The sequence below is a fragment of the Acromyrmex echinatior genome, chromosome 1 (assembly GCF_024713525.1).
Source record: "Acromyrmex echinatior isolate Ae372 chromosome 1, ASM2471352v2, whole genome shotgun sequence".
Taxonomy (NCBI): Eukaryota; Metazoa; Arthropoda; class Insecta; order Hymenoptera; family Formicidae; genus Acromyrmex; species Acromyrmex echinatior.
In genome coordinates, this window is record NC_141852.1 from 20,769,272 (window position 1) to 20,789,869 (window position 20,598).

Sequence of the window (20,598 nt, forward strand, 5' to 3'; positions counted from 1 at the left end):
AACTGTAAGCCAGTATTTGTCTCTTTTCTTTCATAATTAAATATGCAACAAGGACGTCAAAATCATGAGTTGCGACAAAAAACTTGCACAAAGAATTTAATTATATTATCTTTTTTTAATTGATCTTTTTTATTGATAAATAAGAATAAAGAAAAATAAATAAAAACGAGAGATGTACATATAAAAATATGTTTTATGGCATTTTATTAGTCTACATTTTCAAATTGAAATAGTAGCCTCATTAATTTTTCCCATTAGCTAACTTTTGTAATAAATTGCAGTAGTAAAAACTTTATTGATATATTTTACTAACTTTTCGTTCGACAGAACTGCAATGTTCCGAACTGTTTCCAAGCTGTTTTCGAGCAGGACTGTTTTTGACCAGGAATGAAATAACTCCGCGATCAACAGTGCATTAATATCCCCATAAACTACATATGCTATATAAAAATATATCTAACATTAACAAAATTTTAACCTTGTAAATATTATATTAAATAATAAATAATAACAGGCTTACATTAAATGAGAAAATTAAGATCATATAATCGATGTTACATATCAACAATTAAGTAATTAATTTTAATTTATTATCTACTATATTGTTATTTATTACTCGGAATTTATTTGTTATATGTGAGAGCAACCATGTTGGTACCTGAGTCAGCACTTACGTAATTTAATAGAAACATAAATATTGCAAAACATTTTTCGGTTATATATAAATGTATCAACAAGTTATACGACATATTACAGACTACCGACAAATTTATTTGGTTTATTAATTAATTTATTTTGTTTAGTTATTCTCAAATTTATTTAAAATATTAGGTGTTGGAATTAATTCGTAGCGTTTTACAAGTGATGGGAAGTACTTTCATTAATGTATTTTTTAATGCTCATGTGAAATAAATAACATTCTTTCATTAAAAAACGCTACGAATTAATTCCAACACCTAATATTATAAATATTTATATTACTGTAATACTTTAAACACAATGTGTTATTATAATTTGCTTTTATAACTTGTTCTTTTATCAATATTTTATCTTTTTATTTCATATTATCCAATTACGTTTTTGCACTATTTTTTGATCTTATAGTATATTGTGTGACACCATTTTTCTTGCTTGGTCAATCCCCAATCTAACTTATTGTCTCCGTAGGGTTCGACAACATCACAATACATTTGCAGGGTTTCGCAGAAGCCTCTACAAATACTAAAAATGACAGTCTACCTGCAACTGCGATTCAATAAAGACGTAATCATTGTCAGTGCCGATTATCGTATAGGGAAAAGCGTTGGAAATCGGGCGAAAAATGATTGTTATCCAAGGCACGATCATTTTATATATATTGATTCCGTTGTGTAAAATACGGTCCAATTTTTTCGCGAAGATACGTGTCGTTTTTTGTTAAAACGTTTCGAAATTATCATTTTCAAGAATGTTCCACGTAAAGGAGCGCAAATAGAAGAAGCGACATTCTATTTTGAACTTCGTGTCGCTTCAGAGAATGTTTCATAAGGATTCAAAGCTCTTCTGCTTATGCTGTGTAATCTTCAATTAACGTCTAAATAATTCTCCATCTAATTTCGAACACCACTATCGATAATAAATTTGCCGAATATTAGAAGGAAATTACTACGAAAAAATTTAATTTGTCACAAATTAAGTGAGGCTAAAATAAAAAAAATACAGAGATTCTTACAGAGATAATATTAGAATATTAGACAAAATAATGTTAGATAAGGTTCTTTAAACGCAACCAATTTTAATTGCCATTTAACTATTAAATGATAAAAACAACATATTTAATGCTATACTTTTTTAAACATGCAGATTTTTTAAAAAATATTATCTAACAATGCTACACGAAAAGAATGGCTTTATTGAAAAATTTAAAAATTTAAGTAAATACAAATTTGAAAATAATTTTGATCATCGAAATAATTATGAAGGAAATTCAAGTATAATAAGCAAAAAGTTTTAATGTTTTAGTAACCCGCTTCAATGCCTTACATAATTATTCTACAATAATAGTTTAGTAAAATTACTTTCAGATCTAGCTAAATTTTTATATACGTCAAAAAAATTGTACTTTCTGCGCGTCTACTTTTTAAGATTTAAGTGGAACGTAAAGCGGTATCCAAAGAGAGAACATTAGTTGAAATTTCAATTTTACTGCCACTTAAACGCAACTTAAAACAGTGGAATCTTCAAGCGTATATCATGGAAAAATATTAATAAAAATATAGAGAAAGAGCACAAAATCATGTAAATTCGTGAAAATGTTTAAAAAGATAATAATATAAATTTTTCTAATAAAATTCAAATACAATATATTAAAATAATTTTCACAGTTTATTAATCATTAAAGCTCAATAGATTTTTCATTATTCTGATTCGCGCGCGAACAATAAAGCGACATCGTATAAGCTTCGCTTCTCTAAAATTGCTAGTATTCCTTCTGCTCATCGTAACCTCGAGGGCGTACACGCTTCAAGAGTTGATTTCAACTGATTCGACCCCAAGCAGTAACAATTGCTCGACCACCGACAGCTTTCTCATTCTTCGTTCTCCAAACGAGGCACGAGAGAGCAAGATGGACACGATGGCAGCGGATGTGCTTGTGGACAGTACGACGAACAACTCGAACGTGTCGCATCCGAGAACGTTGACCTTACCCAAAGACTGGGATGAGAAGCCAAGACTAAAGTTTCCGAAATTCACAACGGAGGAGCGTTACAAGATGATGAGTTTACATCTCAATAAGGGATGGTTCGCTTTCGATTTTCTCAGAGGCTTCTTGTTCTTCGTACAACCTTACGACATACCGACCGGTAAGATTTAATGGCAATCATAAATGGTTTTTGCGAAATCTCTTTTAGTAAGCTCGTAAACTGTTAAAATACATGTGTTTCGATAAATGCGTTTCGATAAAATCTATTTTCAACATTTTATGAGGCGCCAAGTCATATCAATAATTCATACGCAAGATGTTTCAATTGGAAAAAAGGGAGCGACATTTCACATGTATAAAATGCTTATATAAAACGTGTAAAATGCTACAAAATACGATGCATTTAAACGTCTGTTCATTTAAATGTCTCTTCGTTCAAATGCCTGAACGTTCATAACTCTCAATTCTATGATTGATTAAGTTTTATAGATTACTGCAATCGCAGTAAAAGAAGTTTTTTACTTATATATATGGAGCACGACATTTATATGAAAAGAGATCGATAATTATTGGTATATGTATATATGATCGTGTAAAAGAAGCAGAGTTTCTTTTATTTTTTAAATATTACAACATATATTATAAATATAATATTATAATATATTAAATATTACATATATATTATCAATATGAGAATTTGTTCTTAGCGTTTTTATCTAACTATTACTTTATCTATCACTCAATAGCTCACTATTCAGCAAGTAATTTAAGTTTAATAGATTCCTTGATTACTTTCATACTATTACCGCCTTTCTTCCAATTAGCGATGCATAGAGATCATAATTTATTTTGCTCGTTACAGATCTACTCGTGGACGCCGTAGAAAATCGCATAAGCACCAGTAAATTGATTTCAGAGGTAAGGAAATCACGCTGAGAAATCAGAAATATTTAACTTCCGGTGAATAACGAAGTGGATCATTAAAGAAAGTGCAAGTCTTTATTAGATCCTTGCAACGAAATCCCCGATATTTCCGAGAGCTTTTCTGCGTACTGCAAAGAGAATATCCTATGACGTGCGACGTATACGATACATAATTTTCGCGATCTAACGTCACATAAATACTACTGTTAAGTTTCTCAAACGCATTGTCCTAATCTTACTTTTACAGTCTATGCACGTGGAAGCAGCTTTTCTGGTCTTAGTAGGCATGTGCTGCGTATTGGCCTGCATAATACCTGGCGTGGAACTTTGGTTCGCCTGTCGTCCAATCAGAGAGGATTACAAACCTTCTCAGCATCCGAGTGTTCTCGCATTTCTCCTCACCATTCTCGTCTTTATACTCGGGTAGGATCTATGACGATTCTCTGTTCTTAGACGACGCTCCGAAAACTTATTACCTTCACTTCCAACCCTACTCGTGTTCCTTGATACTTCTGCCCTTGTTGATTACACTTCGTGAGTACGTAATCGTCGCGATGCTGAAATTTCCATGACTATGAAAAGATTTTATTATTTTAAAATTGATACGAACGATTTTTTACTAGATATAAATCACAGTTTTTGTTTTATTTTTAATAATTTTTAGTAGTAAGATAGAAAATTGAAGTGTACATTTATAGGTACTAAATACATACACAGTATATAAGTATGTTAATTAAAATAAAAATTATATTATAATAATATAATTTTTTTATATACATTTACGTTTAAGTAGCTATTATGTAATATTAGAGCAATATGGGAGAGAGAATAAATAAAGTTAAGCGGAAAAGAGATAGGAAGTTTAAGTAGACAGCTATTCGTCTTACTATGACGTTGGAAAACCTTTTACCTAAAGCAAGCACTCACTACGTTATTCATAATCTTTGGTGCGTTGCTTCAGGTCTTGCATGGTGACAATGATAATATGCAACGAGGTGGTGGCGGTCGGGATCGAGAAGCTCCCTATGACAGTAGAGACGGCGTTACAGGATTTAAAGGACTACCACGCGGATACCACATCACAGCTGCGAAAGTGCCTCACGAGAAGTTTGGACGTGACTAGTGAAGCTATCCTCGCGGATCTGGACAGTGAGTGACATTTTCTTTTTAATCAATATTAAGACACTGAATGCGGAAAGTTCCTTCAGGCAAAAAGATCGTATTATCATATATATATATATATATACTACATTTTATCGTGTTCAATGAAGACAACATGCACTGACGCCTGAGGCGCTTACCGAATGCTTTCTTTCTGTTGGCGTGTGTTACACGTACGTAACCCAGTTACTATAATTGCATTCGTCTTAAATGCTGGTTCTTCTAGACTTTCTACCTTCGCTCGTTATGATCGACGTGTGAGAAATATAGCGCAAACAAACAAAAAATAAGAAAGACACGTTAAAATTGGAAACCATATAATGTAAGATTTTTATTAAGCACTATACAAAGTGCTAAATATACAAAGTGTTTAAAAAATGAGATTAAAAAGTAGATATTTTTATAAAATATTTATGCATTTTAATATAATATATTTAATACTTTTGCGCTTGTGTAAAAAAATTCTTTTTTTCTACCAAGAGAGAGAGAAAAGGAGTTTCTATTATTAAGGAGCTTTTACCAAATCATTATAATAAAGCTTTAAAAGATGTAAATAGTAAACCTTTATTATTCTTTTTCTATCATTTCACGGAACGTTTCGACCACACTAAGTCCTCATCAGCTATGTTTATGAATGAAATAAAAATCCTTAACAATAATTTATATGAACATATTAAAAACTTAGAAACTTAGAAATTAATTTTGGTAACATTATAAAAAATATATATTAATCAAATCATCTCATTCACGATCACAATATGTGTTACAAACTCAAAGAAAAAGAATAAAGGTTTACTGTTTACATCTTTTAAAACTCGTTTATTGTAATGACCTGATAGAAGCTCCTTATATTATTGTTTGAAATTTATTTTTTACGAGCGGATTATCTAATATATTTTTTATTGTAATTATTTATTTTTATTATTATACTAATAGTGATCGAAAGTACAATTCGCAACCGATTAACTAATATCCGGAGGAAATACGGAAAGCGGAGAACCGCTTGTGGTTCGATTGCTTGACTACTTTGATGGAACATAGTATTCGATTGTGACTCTCCGCTTTTGATTCTTGAACAAAACCGCAAATTAGTTAATTCCACCGCAACATCCAATTATAGATTCGCATTTTAACATTATAGTCACTTGCACAATTTAATCAATTTTCACGTGCGTAAACTTGACCATAAATGTGATCGGAAAGTATATTTAATATAATTTAACAATTTAATAATGCAATGAATGTTTGAGCCTGCTTGATCCGTCAATATAAAAGAGACGTCAATATAAAATTAATATTTAAACATAATGAATTTTACTATAATTTTAATAAGAATTTTAAAACTAAATTTTAATACCTTCATTAAAAATTATTAAGTAATTATATTAAAAATTAAATAATATTTTCTAAATTTTTTGGAATGAAATCTCATTCTAAAAGAGTTAAAATATTGTCACTATTTAAAAAAAGTGAAAAATTTACACTCTTGAATAGGAGTGGCAGATTTTCATTCTTTTTTTTTTTGGAGTAAGATTTCACACTTTTGGAGTAGAATTTATTTCAAAAAAAAGTGAGATGCCTTTCCTTTGAAGGGATGAATCTCATTCTAAAAAAAAGATTGAAAATATCTTATAATCTTATTCAAGAGTGCAAATTTTTCACTCTTTTTCAATAGTGATAATATTTTAATTCTTTTAGAGTGAGATTTAACTCAGAGAGAGAGAGAGAGAGAGAGAGAGAGAGAGAGAGAGAGAGAGAGAGAGTAGCATAAAATTTTTAAAACATGGATCACGCAGCAGTATAAGAATAATGAGGAACAATATCATTTTTTTTATTTATGGTCTATGAATTACAACAAAAGATTCAAATGTGAAATTATATTAACATTTTCAAAAGCTTTTATTCAATTTGATTATTCATTTTTATACATGATATCAGAGTAGTCAGTGACACAAGGTAATTTCTAGTCATATGCCGTATCAGAAATATTTTTAGTTAAATGGTGTGTAACGCTTGTGAATTCTATACACTTTTTTTACATTTACGATATATCTATGTGTTGGACGCAATCACTGGCAGATTGGAACATTTTTAACCGCTCTTTCACAGGTTGTGTGGCTGTTTGCAATATTTTATGCTCTGTATTCATTTCACTTGCACGCATGATAAAATCATTTGTTAATGTATATCGATTTAAGTGTAATGATGTAGTTGATTTGACTTGCGCCCGTAGCGACAAGCGCGGGAGAAAAATTCGAAAGCGAAGGAAACATTTCATCTCGGTAATTAGAATAATTCTATCTTGAAAAGAGAGAATACCATTAGATACAAACTACAATTTTTTCGTACTTTTAGGATTGCATCGTTTCCATTTTACTTTATTTGAAAAACAAAATGCTTTAATTTCCATGTCTGACAGGAAGACTATAAATCTTTTGCACGTTTATTTATGAAATGCATAAATGCGACGATGGGGTATCTTTTATTTACAAACGGTGAGTTATATATCGAATAATACTTTGTTATTGCCTGTGATATGGAATAGAATATAAGATACATTCGAATCATTAATTCATTACGCGCATCGTACTGAGCTTATTTACTTTAAAATAATGTAGAAGGAATTTCATTATAAATTTCTTTCCCGGGGATTTCATGATGAGATTTCGCTTCAGCAATTCTGATTATATGGGCCAAACGCATGAATTAGCCCGACGAGGTGTTGATGTCCGGCATATGTCGTCTAATGACATTTCTCACGACTAGAGAGGCGCATAGGTGTCTAATGAAAGCTATTGACAGTCTATAATCGTCGCGTAATGGGTCCATCGCTACTGACACGTTAACAACCTCTGGCAAATTGAGCTCGTTAGTGCAATGCCACGGGCATTATGCAAGTTGGCCAATATAAAGCCCGCATACACATCGCCAACCCGTCTCAATTTCAGATCACGTACCGTGCGCCAAGTGGAACGACAACGATACGGTTTATCGACAACGTGACTACGTCGTTTCTTTCGAAGTCCATATATTGAGAACATATATCATAAGACGAATCACACCCTTTGCCCCCCAACGATCGATACCACAAATTGAACTCAAGATTCCAGAGTATTGACTGGGTACAATCCGCAGCGTTTACACCGGATATCGATTTTCTGCCATCTGTCTTTGCCAGAAACTCCAATGTGAATCTCTTGTAAAAGGAATGGAAATATAATAGTTATCAGAGATTTTATGTTATCGTCAAAGACCTGTATTATCAAACCACCTGCGCTGGTTCAAAATTCCTATCAGATTGCGATAACCGACACGGATACAGGACGGATAAATTATTACTGCCACGCACCGACGTGACGGGATTTACAATGTCGCTCGCGTTTATATACTACATGGATGTCGTGTGTTCGTTAGCCCGAGGCGATCACAATCCATTTTTAACGTTTATCCCATCACTCTACTTTTTATATTTTCGTTCGATATTCTAATAATTTCACACGTTTGTCGAGTCTTTAAACTGTGATCAGCAGGAAATTTTTTGATAGAGCGAATAAATTACCAGGAGTGTCTGCGGAATATTAAATGGCTTATGCTTGCGACATGATCCGTCCTTTGTATATGCATGCGCAATATTTGTATGTTAATGAAACATCTGTTGAGACTAAAGATAAACGACGCATATTTTACTCGTGTTTTACAGATGTCGAGGAATTATTGGGCGAACCTGTGCAGGCCGAACTTTCTACCGAGACTGGACTTGACGTGGCATTGGATGCGCTCGTTGACCTGGGAAATGGTAAAAACTATAATAAAAATGTTTTTTTATAGAAAAAGATAGCAAGCTTTGATATAATGTCAAAATCGTATAACGTCAAGCGCAGTTTCTTTAGTTAACTCTCTAATTTCTAGATATAATTTTTGTAATTAAGAGAACACGAGTCTATTTTTAAAATCTTATATTTTTCTTTGAGTAAAAGATTGTTATATATAATTCATTATTTGATTTCTTGTCTAAAAATATAACTGTTTTATCGCTATTATACGTAGTAACATGCAATACGTTTAAAATGCATGTCATAAAAACATCATAAAGACATCATTTGGTACATACATATCTAAAAGATATCTAAAAGACATTATAAAGAGATCTTTTAAACAATGCTTGTCTGAATAATGGCTTTCCTATCTTATAAAAGTTAATTGCATAATAATTTTAAAAAGCTAGGAATGCATTTTTCATAAAATTTATCTAGTTTATTTCTAGTTTACAATAATTTATTGGATATACAGCGGTGGAAAATTATTAGGATTTCTTATTTTGCAGTTGAAAGTTTAAGTCTTATTACATAAATATATAAACAGATATTTTCTTAATTTATTACCAAATTCTATAATATAAGAAATTAGCGCCCTTTGTGATTCCGGCTGCTATATTCGGTACGGATGTCGCCGAGAATATTCTATACCAATATTTGTTAAAATGGCAAGGTGGCTGCGCTCTGAAATGTTTGCATATTTGTAACCGTAATATCTACACAACGTACTCATGTCCTACGTATAATATTCATACGTCAAATTATACGTTCTGTGTGGAAGAGCGACTGCGTCATTCATTCATTGCTTCACGAACTGCATGCGCGGTCATAATAAATTTGACGACTTCCGTGGTTTCATCGGATTCTGCAGTGCATCATGCAATCATTCATTCATTCATCGCACCATTTACTCATCACTCAAGATTACATGTTTTGATAGAATATAGTGGTGCATATTAAGTCACGTTCATTAAAATTTTATTAATTTGAAATAGATGACTTTTGTAGGAATGAAAGAGATGCCAATTTTAATCACTTTCAATTTAACGCATTTCTTTATACTAAGTTCGTTTGCGTTATGTTTGTGCATGTATATTTAATTCATATTGCATGTATGATATGATTCAGTTAGTCGAGTGTGTAATTAACACGTTTGTGTAACATATAAATGCAACATATACGTAAATGTAACATGCTACTTTTGGAACCGCCAATTTACTAAACGTTACGGATGATTCAAATTGTTTCTGGAAACGTTATTCGATCTTCAAATGAATTCGCCGCCGTTAAGTGACCTTCTCAGCCTGGAGTGTCACTTAGTCACGGTACTAAGTTACTAACAGTACACTAACTAAATTAGCAGGTACTACCGCAACTACGAGCCTCTTGCTCTTGCTATCTCCTTTCGAGCAACTCCTTGCCTAATCACTACACGTGTATCATACTTACACGCTATACTTAGTGCTTTGTACCGGGTGGTCTGAAATAAACTCTTAATACACGGTTTACAGGAACTGTTAATGAAAGCCGCGGGAGAGTAAACTGTTTTTCAGAATAAATTGAACGTGTTTTCTTCTGCAGAAGACTTATTTCAATCAACAGAGTATAGCTTATCCAAGATATTAAGAAGTACAAAAGTTATGTGACTCTAATACTTGTATAGTTGGATACCTGGAAATGTATATGAATCTTTATAAAGTAAAAGTTGAAGTAAATAATAGACTGCCGATATTAAGCCAACGTAAATAAGAAAAGCAAAGTCACACACACTCGTGCTAAAAAGTTTTAATTAGGCAAAATTTGAACTGTGTGCACAAGTAAAGTTTATACAGACTGCAGTTTGAACTGCATGATTATTATTAAATGTTATATTTATTTCCCCTATAAAAAGAACGATTTCACTGAAGTATATAAAAATTTAGCTGGATTCATGTTTGAAAATAATTTTGTTTACCATACTATAGTATACGTAACGTATACTATGATATTTTCCTAGTTTTATGTATGCAATACTTTTCAAGAATAGAGGCTCTGGCAACTTAACCGTCCCATAATAATTATCTTGATGATCTAACAAAATTATCTTCAGAGCTGAAACTACTGTGTTTAATTAAATTTTTAGATATACTAGCATTTTTTCAGTAAATGTATTACTAATTAATGCCGATATATTTATATAGTATAATACATATAGTTGATATGTCAACAATTTTTTATTACGATTTCTTTAACTTTTTTTCTTTACACAATATTGCAATGATATTTTATGATAAAATATCATTGCAATATTGAACAAAGAAGAAAAAACTGAAATGTGCTGATTTGTAGCACACGCCGTATACTTTGTCTAAAGATGTAACCACGAGGCTCGGCTCGAGGATTGCTTTCCTTGACAGTGTGCGTTCGTAGCGAATTAATTCAAGTAACGAAAACCTGTTATAGTGGCAAGTGCTCGGAGACGTGATATCGCTATCATGTATTTCTCATCAGTACAGACAAAGTCTAATACATAAATGGCAAATAGCGGCCTCTTATAAATTGCTTCGTTATACTGCACGTTATTACTTTCGGTTGTCGACTAATAGTTTGATAGCTTACTCAAGCACCCAGTATGTCGAAAGTTTGTCTTAAGATTATTAAGTCCATCGATCTGAGTTATTATCAGACGTAGACGAAGATAAATGTAGATAATTATTAAATTACGAAGAGAGATTTACATTAGCGGTCTAGAGTTGGTTTGCATCTTTCAGAATCATATCCAAAGTTTTCGTTAAGAAATAAATAAAATTCTGCAATCAATAAGTGTCAGTGCTAATGATACTCAATTCCATAATAAATACATGCAATCCAAGAGTTCAATTTTCAGTAATTTATAGTAAACTTAGATGACTTCTGCATTAATTTCTAAAGGTAGACTGAAGGTAAGAACAGTGAATATGAACAGTAATGGTATCGTATCGTATGTTTCAGCGACGCAAGAGTTATCTGCCAAAACCGAATCTTTGCTCAGGGAGGGTGAGAGAGCTCACGAACTCGGATTGGAATTGAGTAGGGAAACGAACAAGATACGACGGGACTTGGAAGGTGCGGTGAGAGCATGCTCGGGTCCAGATCGTTCTCTTTGTGCTGTCATTGACTCTTCGGGGATTCGCCTGGATCTACGGATAGAACGGGTAAATAAACTTTACGATTGACGTTCATTCAGTCTAATAGCGTTTCAAGGTTCGCTCAGGATAAACGATTCGATTCGTGGCAATATTTTCATTATAATATTCTATTTTATTTATGTGAATTAAATAATGAACATAGTTCAATAAGTATGGATGAATAAAATGCATTTGTAAACAATTAAAATTATAGTAGTTAATATTTACATAATCTAAGAGCTATATAACGATATTTATTTTCCATTATCTCTCAGAATTTTAATTAAAACTTCTCTTCTCTCCTTCTCCCTCTCTCTCTCTCTCTCTCTCTCTCTCTCTCTCTCACACTCTCTCTCTCTCTCTCTATTTTATTTGAAATTTATACATCACTAAATTAAATTTTTTAGATTTACTTCTATTCTAATATGTCTTATTTTTTTCTATGCTTATTTTATATCCCTCTACAATTTAATTATACTTTTAATTACTGTAATTGTATGAATTTTATAATCGCAATTTTAACATTTTATATTTTGGCACAATTTTTATATTTTATATTTTTTTATTTTATATTTTATATTTTAGTACAATTTTCTTATCCTTTATCAATTTGTAAATTAATAATATTAAATTAAGAAAATAATTGTTTAAATTGATTGTTTGCAGTACAATATGCAGCGAAAACTTTCGACATTTTTCTCTTTATTTTTTATTAATCACATGAAGCTTTATCGTATGTACACATAAGTAATACATTTCCAAATTCAAATGCACTTTTCTCTTATAGTCATTGAATGAATACAATTATGTTACATGGTAATAGCAATATTTTTCTCACCATTTCCATTTTTTTCAATTTATCGTTTATTCAATTTTTCCAAGATAGATATTTCCCTCAATAAATAAAATCCTATTAATAAAAAATGCTATAAAAAATACACAATTTTATTTGTTTTTTAAAATCATACTGCTTTTACACTGCTTTAAATAATTTCATGAAAGATATTAAACTAATTTAAGCAATTCACTCGCCGCTGACACAATATCGATCCATTCTTTACTCTTATATAAGTAACTCTATTCTTATATTGTTCGTACTGATAATTTCAGAATGACGAGTCAAATTTTAATAACAAATTAAATAAATTCAAATTTTAAACAGATCAACTTTTTATAGCAAGAGACATTAATAAAATTTTTATTTGTTTTTAGTTTAAAATATACGAGCTTCAAAATAAGAACTAGATCTACTCTCGTTTTGCTTATTTTGAGATATCCTCTATATTTCTTATCGCAGCTACTGAGGGACGATCGTATTTTGCGTTTACGAAGCACCAGTCGGGAAAATTTGACGGAAGCAGGACGTCAGGCTCGCGGAGAGTATCTCCACGTACAGCATCACATTGCCAGGACCACACTGGATGCTCGCAACCGTAGGTAGAATATTCACGGTTCCATTTTCCGAATTGATATTATATCGGAAAAGTTATGAGAACTGCATTCTCGATAGCAAGTTTTTTTTTCGATACAAACCAATTGCAGTCAAACATGCACTCGGAGAATTCACATATGTGGACTCTATGGAATTTAGTTGAGTGTGTAACTATTTGTCTGAGAAGAACTAGAATGTAGGAAGGAGAATGTAGGAAAAGGAGGAAAATGATATGCTATAGCGTCAGAAAAGTTTCCAACATTGATGCCATGTATTATGATACGTTATGGCACACATGACGCTACACAGAAATCGCGATGACACTTCAGCGTAGAAACTTCGTCGAAGAGCTCGCGCTCCCGAAGAAAGCTAAATTAGAGCTTTCATTGCCAGGTTCCTCTGGATGCTATGCGAGATGACGCGAATTAAGCTGGATAAATGGCTCACGGCGTTTCACTTGGCAAACTAACAAATGATACGAACAATTGCATGCTTTTCACGGCATAACTCGCTAATTTACGAATGCGAAGATATGTTGTACATACATTTCTTGTTCTCTTTATGTCTTTACGTATTATTTAATTAACTCTATATAAATTTTTCCATAATAGAAATTTGATTTACTGATATTTTATCTTAAGATTTTAAGTTTATAATGACTTATACATACTAATGACTTACACTTTATCACGAAATATAATAATAATAATAATAATAATAAAAACCACGAATTTTAATAATTTTATAATATTTAATAATTATATATAATAGATATAATTAAAATTTGAAAATTTATAATAATTACAGTTACAATACTAAAATGTCTATTTCCGATTATTTCTACGAACTTGTATGAATGCGTCTGCTTATTCGTGGAATAATTCCCACGTGCAAATTTAGGTGGCAATCGAAAAGGAAAGCAATCTGCAACTACAAATAATAGAAGGGAAAGATGAAGAAAAGAAACATGGAAGCGAACACTCACCGCGATTAAACTGTAGTAAATGTCGATAAATCTCGCTCTAGTTAGTTACTGTGTGGAATGCATATTTCAACTACCTTAAAGAATAAAGTCTTACGGAGCTTCGAAGAAAATAAGGATGAATTTTGATGGATTTTGTAACGCGGGAATTGTTTCCATCGTGCAGATGCACGGACAAACAGAAACGCATATACTTGTTTCAACATTTTATGGCAGACTTTCGGTACTTTAAACACTAATATCAATGCGTTTCGTATAACTTGAAAACTTTAGCAGAAAGAATAAGAACGAAGAAATACGACTTTGATAGAACAGAGTGTGAAAAATAAATTTCTCAATTGGAAGACACGATTATAAACGCTTAGAATGCTACATATATTTCGAAACAAACAATATCAAACTTTTGAAAGTTTTTTTGAACGTTGCATATTTCATAAACAATATTTCGACGCAAAGTCAATATCGAAGAGATGCAATAAAAAAGCAAAATTCTGAAAAAAAATTCTTTTGATACATTCATAACACACACGTTGTCTTTATCGAATGTTCTTTTCCTCCTTACTCTCCCTATCTATGCTATGAATTTTTGTCTATATGTAAGTATATTATACTAGGAACCGTGATATATTTAAGGCAGATTATAACTTTAAAAGAAAGTAAACAAACCAGACTAAAACCAGATCACGTTTTATCGTGAACGAAGTTGAGAAAACACAAACTTGTTAGTTCTATGGAAGTGCATTTTGATGTTCTAATAATTAAAATATTCGGAATCATCACATCGGATCGATGCAATTGAAAATAAGTTAATGCAAATACAACAATGGTATATTTATCCTTTTCTTATATCAACAAAATTTATTAGGTGTTGGAATTAATTCGTAGCGTTTTTTAATGAAAGAATGTTATTTATTTCACATGAGCATTAAAAAATACATTAATGAAAGTACTTCCCATCACTTGTAAAACGCTACGAATTAATTCCAACACCTAATATGTTTATGCATGATCCGTTTGTATATTACAAAGACTAGAATCCTTCGAATATTTTTCACCGTCTCTCAATCATTTTTAGAACACATAAAATTGTAGTTCTGCTTTCGTCAAGAGCTTTATAAAAAGTATCTTATTTCGAATTCAAAGCTTTAGTTTTCTAAAATGTTGACAGCTTCCAAGAAATATATTATATAAGATCCATATATTAATTCCTTGCTGTGTTGCATAAAACGCGCATAAATTTCCAGCGTGAAATATTTCGAATTCGTACAATGAATTATTTCTACAGAAGGATTATTTCAAGAATGATCTATAGTCATAATAGTTGTAATAAAAATAAAATTTAAATCATTGATTGAAGATATTCTACTTAAAATAATTTAGAAGATATTACAATTTTTTTGTATGTAGCACGCAATAATATAATCAATATTTAAAGATTTTAAATATTTACACTTATAATACATAATTTTTTTATAAATGTTATATGTCTCTTTTGATGATTTCGAATATATCGTTCCTTTATTTCAAAAATTACATAATTAATTAAAATACACATACTTAATTTTAAAAATTATAAGATTATTTTTCCGCAGAAAAAGTGAAAAATTTATTTTTCATTTAACTTGACAGAAAATAATTAATTAATAAAATAATAAAAAATATATTGGCAATGTAATCAAATGTCATTTTAATTATTTTTGTTTTATAAAACTCTTGTCTTAAAAAACTCTTTTTGAATGATGATGTTTTATTAACAATTTTTCATGAAATTAGTTCCCTTTCGATAATTGATAATTGATAATTGATGTAATATTTACTTAATTCATTCACAGTAATAATTCAAAAATTATTAATTTTTTAGTTGTATCACTTTTAAAGTAAGGAAGTGATAAGTTGCATTTTTATCGAACTGAGCTTAAGTAGAAACATTTTAGCCTAACAAAAAAAGCTTATATCAATTTATCATACATGAAATCATCTTGTTAAACGATCTCCTGCCTCCTATATTCTCTCCTGTTTTTTAGACTAAGTGCGGAACGTCGCGTTTCTCAATAACAGTTTTTGCACACTCTTCCTGTTCTTTTTCAACGTACTGTATAAACGATATTTCGTCACGGGCCGAAGGGAATTCGTGTCAGCATTTTTGCCTCAGAGTGCGATGAGCACGAGATCTTGCAGCGGAAAAGGGAGAGTCAGGAGACTTTATCCTTAATAGACAAACGAAATGTGGTAAATGCTTTGAGCAAACATCTTTGTGAACCCTGCGATCATGTTATACATCTTTCCCAAGACGCCCATATAAACTTTCGTGATAGGATTGGTGATTGATGCTAAGAGAATCACTCGTTGACAGCCTGTCGCGTTGGACAGTCACGGACCTATTTTACTGTTTTGTTAGATGACGGTATGTGTACCTACTTTGCAACGTAAATGAAATAAGCTTAACAAAAAATTTACAACTAAAAATTACATACATATTATAAACATATGTGTATATGTGCATTTAAAATATTGAAAATAAAAACATTTCATATAATTTTTAAACAAAATTTATAAGATAAAAAAAAGAAAAATTAAAATTAAATTAAAATACTTTAGAAAAATTTCCATAATGTAAATGATGCAAATGCATTTATAAAATTTATTTATTAATTGTGTTTATTTTTTTCTCTCAGATTCTACAATATATTCTTTCCTCTTTCTTTTTGATCATAATTAGTTTTCACTGACACGCAGCCGTCTGATGGCAATATTACAAATTATTATTTTTCCCAATTAAATATCTGCGATGAATTAAATGCTATAATTATATATATATATATATATATATATATATATATATATATACATATATATTGAATAAACGCGTATATTCAACAAATTTACATCAATAAATAGTCATCATTAAATAGTCAATAGAGTAATAACATACATATAAATGCATCATATAAAATCCATGTTATTGGATGATGAACATTGCTTTTTCGAATAATAAAGCATAAGGATGCCAAAGAAATTATTAATAAAGAAAATTGAGAAGATTCCCGAAGGAACGAGAGATGATGGATGCTACAGCACTGGAATGTCGATGAACCGAAGCGACGCGGACTTGTACTCCTGTCGACTTCTCTCAACTCGCCATCGACCAATAATGTTTGTCACCCTCCGCTATCCATCGACAGACAGATCCGATAGAGTGGTGACGGTCGGCATCTAATGCGAAATCCATATCACATTAATATTACTACGTGAAAAGAAAAGTTGCAAAAAATTTGTAAAGATTTCGTCCTCTTGCCGGGACGATAAAGTCGAACAAGTTCAACGTCTATCAATCGGAGGTTATTACCAAGCACTTTCTGCACGCGATGAAGACTCTGGATTATTACGAAGAAAGTTTGACACTGAAATAATGTATTCTATGTGTTAGTACAAGATAAACTTTCGAATGACTCGATGCAGAATTCTATATAGAAGTGACGTGTAGTAACTCGTATTTCTTTATAGAAAGAGCAAGATATTACTATTGTGTTAATAATATTATCAGTCAGAGTGAAAATTATTACTTGAGAAACTTTGCCCTCGGAACAGTGAAATATTATGAAAATAATATAAAATTATCCTGAGAATCTTGTTATTTTACGCGGTAATTATATTAATTTCACAAATAACTTCGACAAATACCACGAATATGTCTAATTTGTCACTGAGATAAAATTGATGATATTTTATCTTTGATTAAAGGATTAATGATATTTTTAATATATTAAGAATTATATTATCAAAATTCAACGTATATATTAAGATATATCCCATACAGCACAGAACGTTGAAAGAATGTTGCTGAGATATTGCAATGTTCTATCTACAGTGAGAGCAAAAACTATTCGTATAAGAAAATTTGTTATAAAAAAAGTCTTATTTGTTGAAAAAAACATTAATTAGCAATTTTATACAATAAATACATTCTAACATAAACAAACGAGCTTTGCATGTATTCCTGATTTTAGAAGCTAAATTTCTTGTATGAATACTTTTTGAGCATTCATACAATTTTTAATTTTCGCTTATTTTTCAGATGATACATTTTGTATAATTAATATACATCTTTCTGGTATATATAATTTTAAGAAACGTACAGTCTATTTTAGTCTTTATGAATAAATTGTTAATTATCCAACAAGAAATGATCGTCGAATCGATGTCAAATTGATGTCATCGTGAAATCATCGTATTTATATTGATTCGACATCAATTCGATGACTCATTTTTCGCTGGATAATATTTACTTTTTAAAAATAAAGTTTTTTTAAAAAATATTTTCTCTATACGAATACTTTTTGCACTCACTGTATATTGATTCTTCTACATTGATTGTTAATGCTGCTGCACGTTGAAATAATATTGAATAAATTAAACCACAAATTGAATTTTTATTGATTTTCCACATTGATTATATTAATGTTGCTGCAACGTTGAAACGACATTGAATAAATTTATATATCAAAATTTATTTTATTTGATAAAAAATAAATATTAATAAAATATCATATAAATAGAAAATTGAAATCACTTAAATTGATCTTTTAACGAAACTTATTTTTAAATGACATATGTTTACATGGGAATCACCGCACATGCAGAATACTCGCGCGTGTGGTATTGTTTGTGTTTGACCAGTCCGATGTGCGACGTCGACTCATCTTTCTACATATCTATATGTCACACACAGTTATGCATCCACCTTCAATGTTCGTGGATCATCGAAGTGTTCCCGCACGATTGCAAAGATTCAATGCCTTGGATGGAGTACAAGATTGGATGAGTGACCGCTTAGGAAAATAAGAAAATTAATTCTTAAATGAAAGAGAAAGCGGTTTTTTTTTCAATTATGATTTTGTCGTGTGTGTTCCGAAATATAACGTTAATTAATAATATTTTTTTAATAATAAAACTGATATGCAATTAATATGCAGAAAATATTTTATTATTATCTTACAGACATTGCAATTCAACGGATATTAGACGTTTCTGCAACGTCTCTTCAACATTGAATCTACATTTCGCGATGTTGTTGCAATGTTCGCAATGTTGCAATTCAACATTTCTGAGATATTTATTCAATGTTAGTGTGCTGTATGGGTATATTTTTCAATATATTTTTCGTGAATATATCTTTTTTTCACAAAGACACTGATATACGTTCTTGTATATAGAAAAATTATGAAATATTTTATATTTTGAAAATTATAAAATATTTTATATTCCAAAATTTAATATTTTGTAGAGATTCGACGTGAGATTAATGCAGCACGTGCCAGGATTGTCGATCACACGCGCACTGTAGAGAACAGTTTTGAACTCTCAAAGCAGCTTATAGACTCTGTAAAGAACATCACGGATTACGTTGTACCGTATGTTATCGCTTTCGAACAAATCAGATGGATCATTGGAACAGGTACATACAATTTTTCAAGATTGCATTGAATATTTTTCTGTTTATATTTACCGCACTAATATTTGGAAAATGATTGTAGAGATTATATAAAGCATTTCCAAGTGAGTGACGCATATAAGAAAATAACTCAATCTGAAGTTACATACAGTATAATATGTTACATTTTTTACATACACAGATTTCTTTTACAACTCTTGAAGAAAATTTTCAATAATTTTGTTATCCTAAGCAAAAATAAGACGTATACATGTATTGCGTTTTAAATAAGATTTAGGATAATGCATTCAAATTATTTATGCAATTAAATACATATAAAAAATAAAAGTGTAATGGGAGGTTTACATACAATAAATAATTATTAAATAAAAAAACAGTAAAACATCAATATAATAAAACACAAAACATATGTATATTAGGCGTCATTTATAAGAATAAGTGGCTGACGCATGTTCTGATTACTTTTAATATGTGCAGCTACTGCTCTGTGTATTTTACCAATTCTTTCGTTACTGATTGGAGCTTTATGCTGTCGCTGCGGATCATCCGAAAATAAAGTGCGTCCAACTCTTTTGTGGTAAGCTTTATGTAACTCGTATAAATCATAGTAGAAGCAGAAAGTTCTGTTACATTTTCCATGGCATCTTTTATTGCGTTATATTAGGTAAGATTTTATGGCATTAAATACAATGGATAGAGTACGATATGATATAAAAATATGATAGGATTCATATTTGGTGCTGACGACACAACTTAAAATATATATATTCATAGAAATCCTATCGTTCTCAATCAACACTTTAGCAGTTCTCTATCAACTTTTTTTTGGCAGAGTTAGTATTTATAATTCTTTTTTCAAAATCATTTTAAATAATGTTTTAAGATACTAATACGACTCTATGATTAGTTTATGACATCTTAAGAATAACCAATCACAGTATCAACATAAAAATAAAGTTTATAAATACCAATCTTTAAGTTTAACGAAAGTGATGCCATGTTC

The 20,598-nt window shown here is 30.6% G+C and overlaps 1 protein-coding gene across 2 annotated transcripts in view; it reads left to right on the forward strand.

The window, feature by feature from the left end:
- prom (prominin) overlaps positions 1-20,598 on the forward strand; it is a 26,465-nt gene continuing 5,867 nt past the window's right edge. Inside the window, exons 1-10 of one of the 2 annotated variants that reach the window (XM_087405254.1) lie at positions 1-1,337; positions 2,463-2,843; positions 3,546-3,601; positions 3,855-4,030; positions 4,569-4,756; positions 8,469-8,564; positions 11,554-11,756; positions 13,027-13,162; positions 19,428-19,598; positions 20,073-20,172. In XM_087405254.1, the coding sequence (XP_087261380.1) occupies positions 1,322-1,337; positions 2,463-2,843; positions 3,546-3,601; positions 3,855-4,030; positions 4,569-4,756; positions 8,469-8,564; positions 11,554-11,756; positions 13,027-13,162; positions 19,428-19,598; positions 20,073-20,172 (1,523 nt within the window). In that variant the 5' untranslated portion in view covers positions 1-1,321. The remainder of the gene's footprint in view (positions 1,338-2,462; positions 2,844-3,545; positions 3,602-3,854; positions 4,031-4,568; positions 4,757-8,468; positions 8,565-11,553; positions 11,757-13,026; positions 13,163-19,427; positions 19,599-20,072; positions 20,173-20,598) is intronic. The other variant, XM_087405261.1, reaches the window with a different exon arrangement.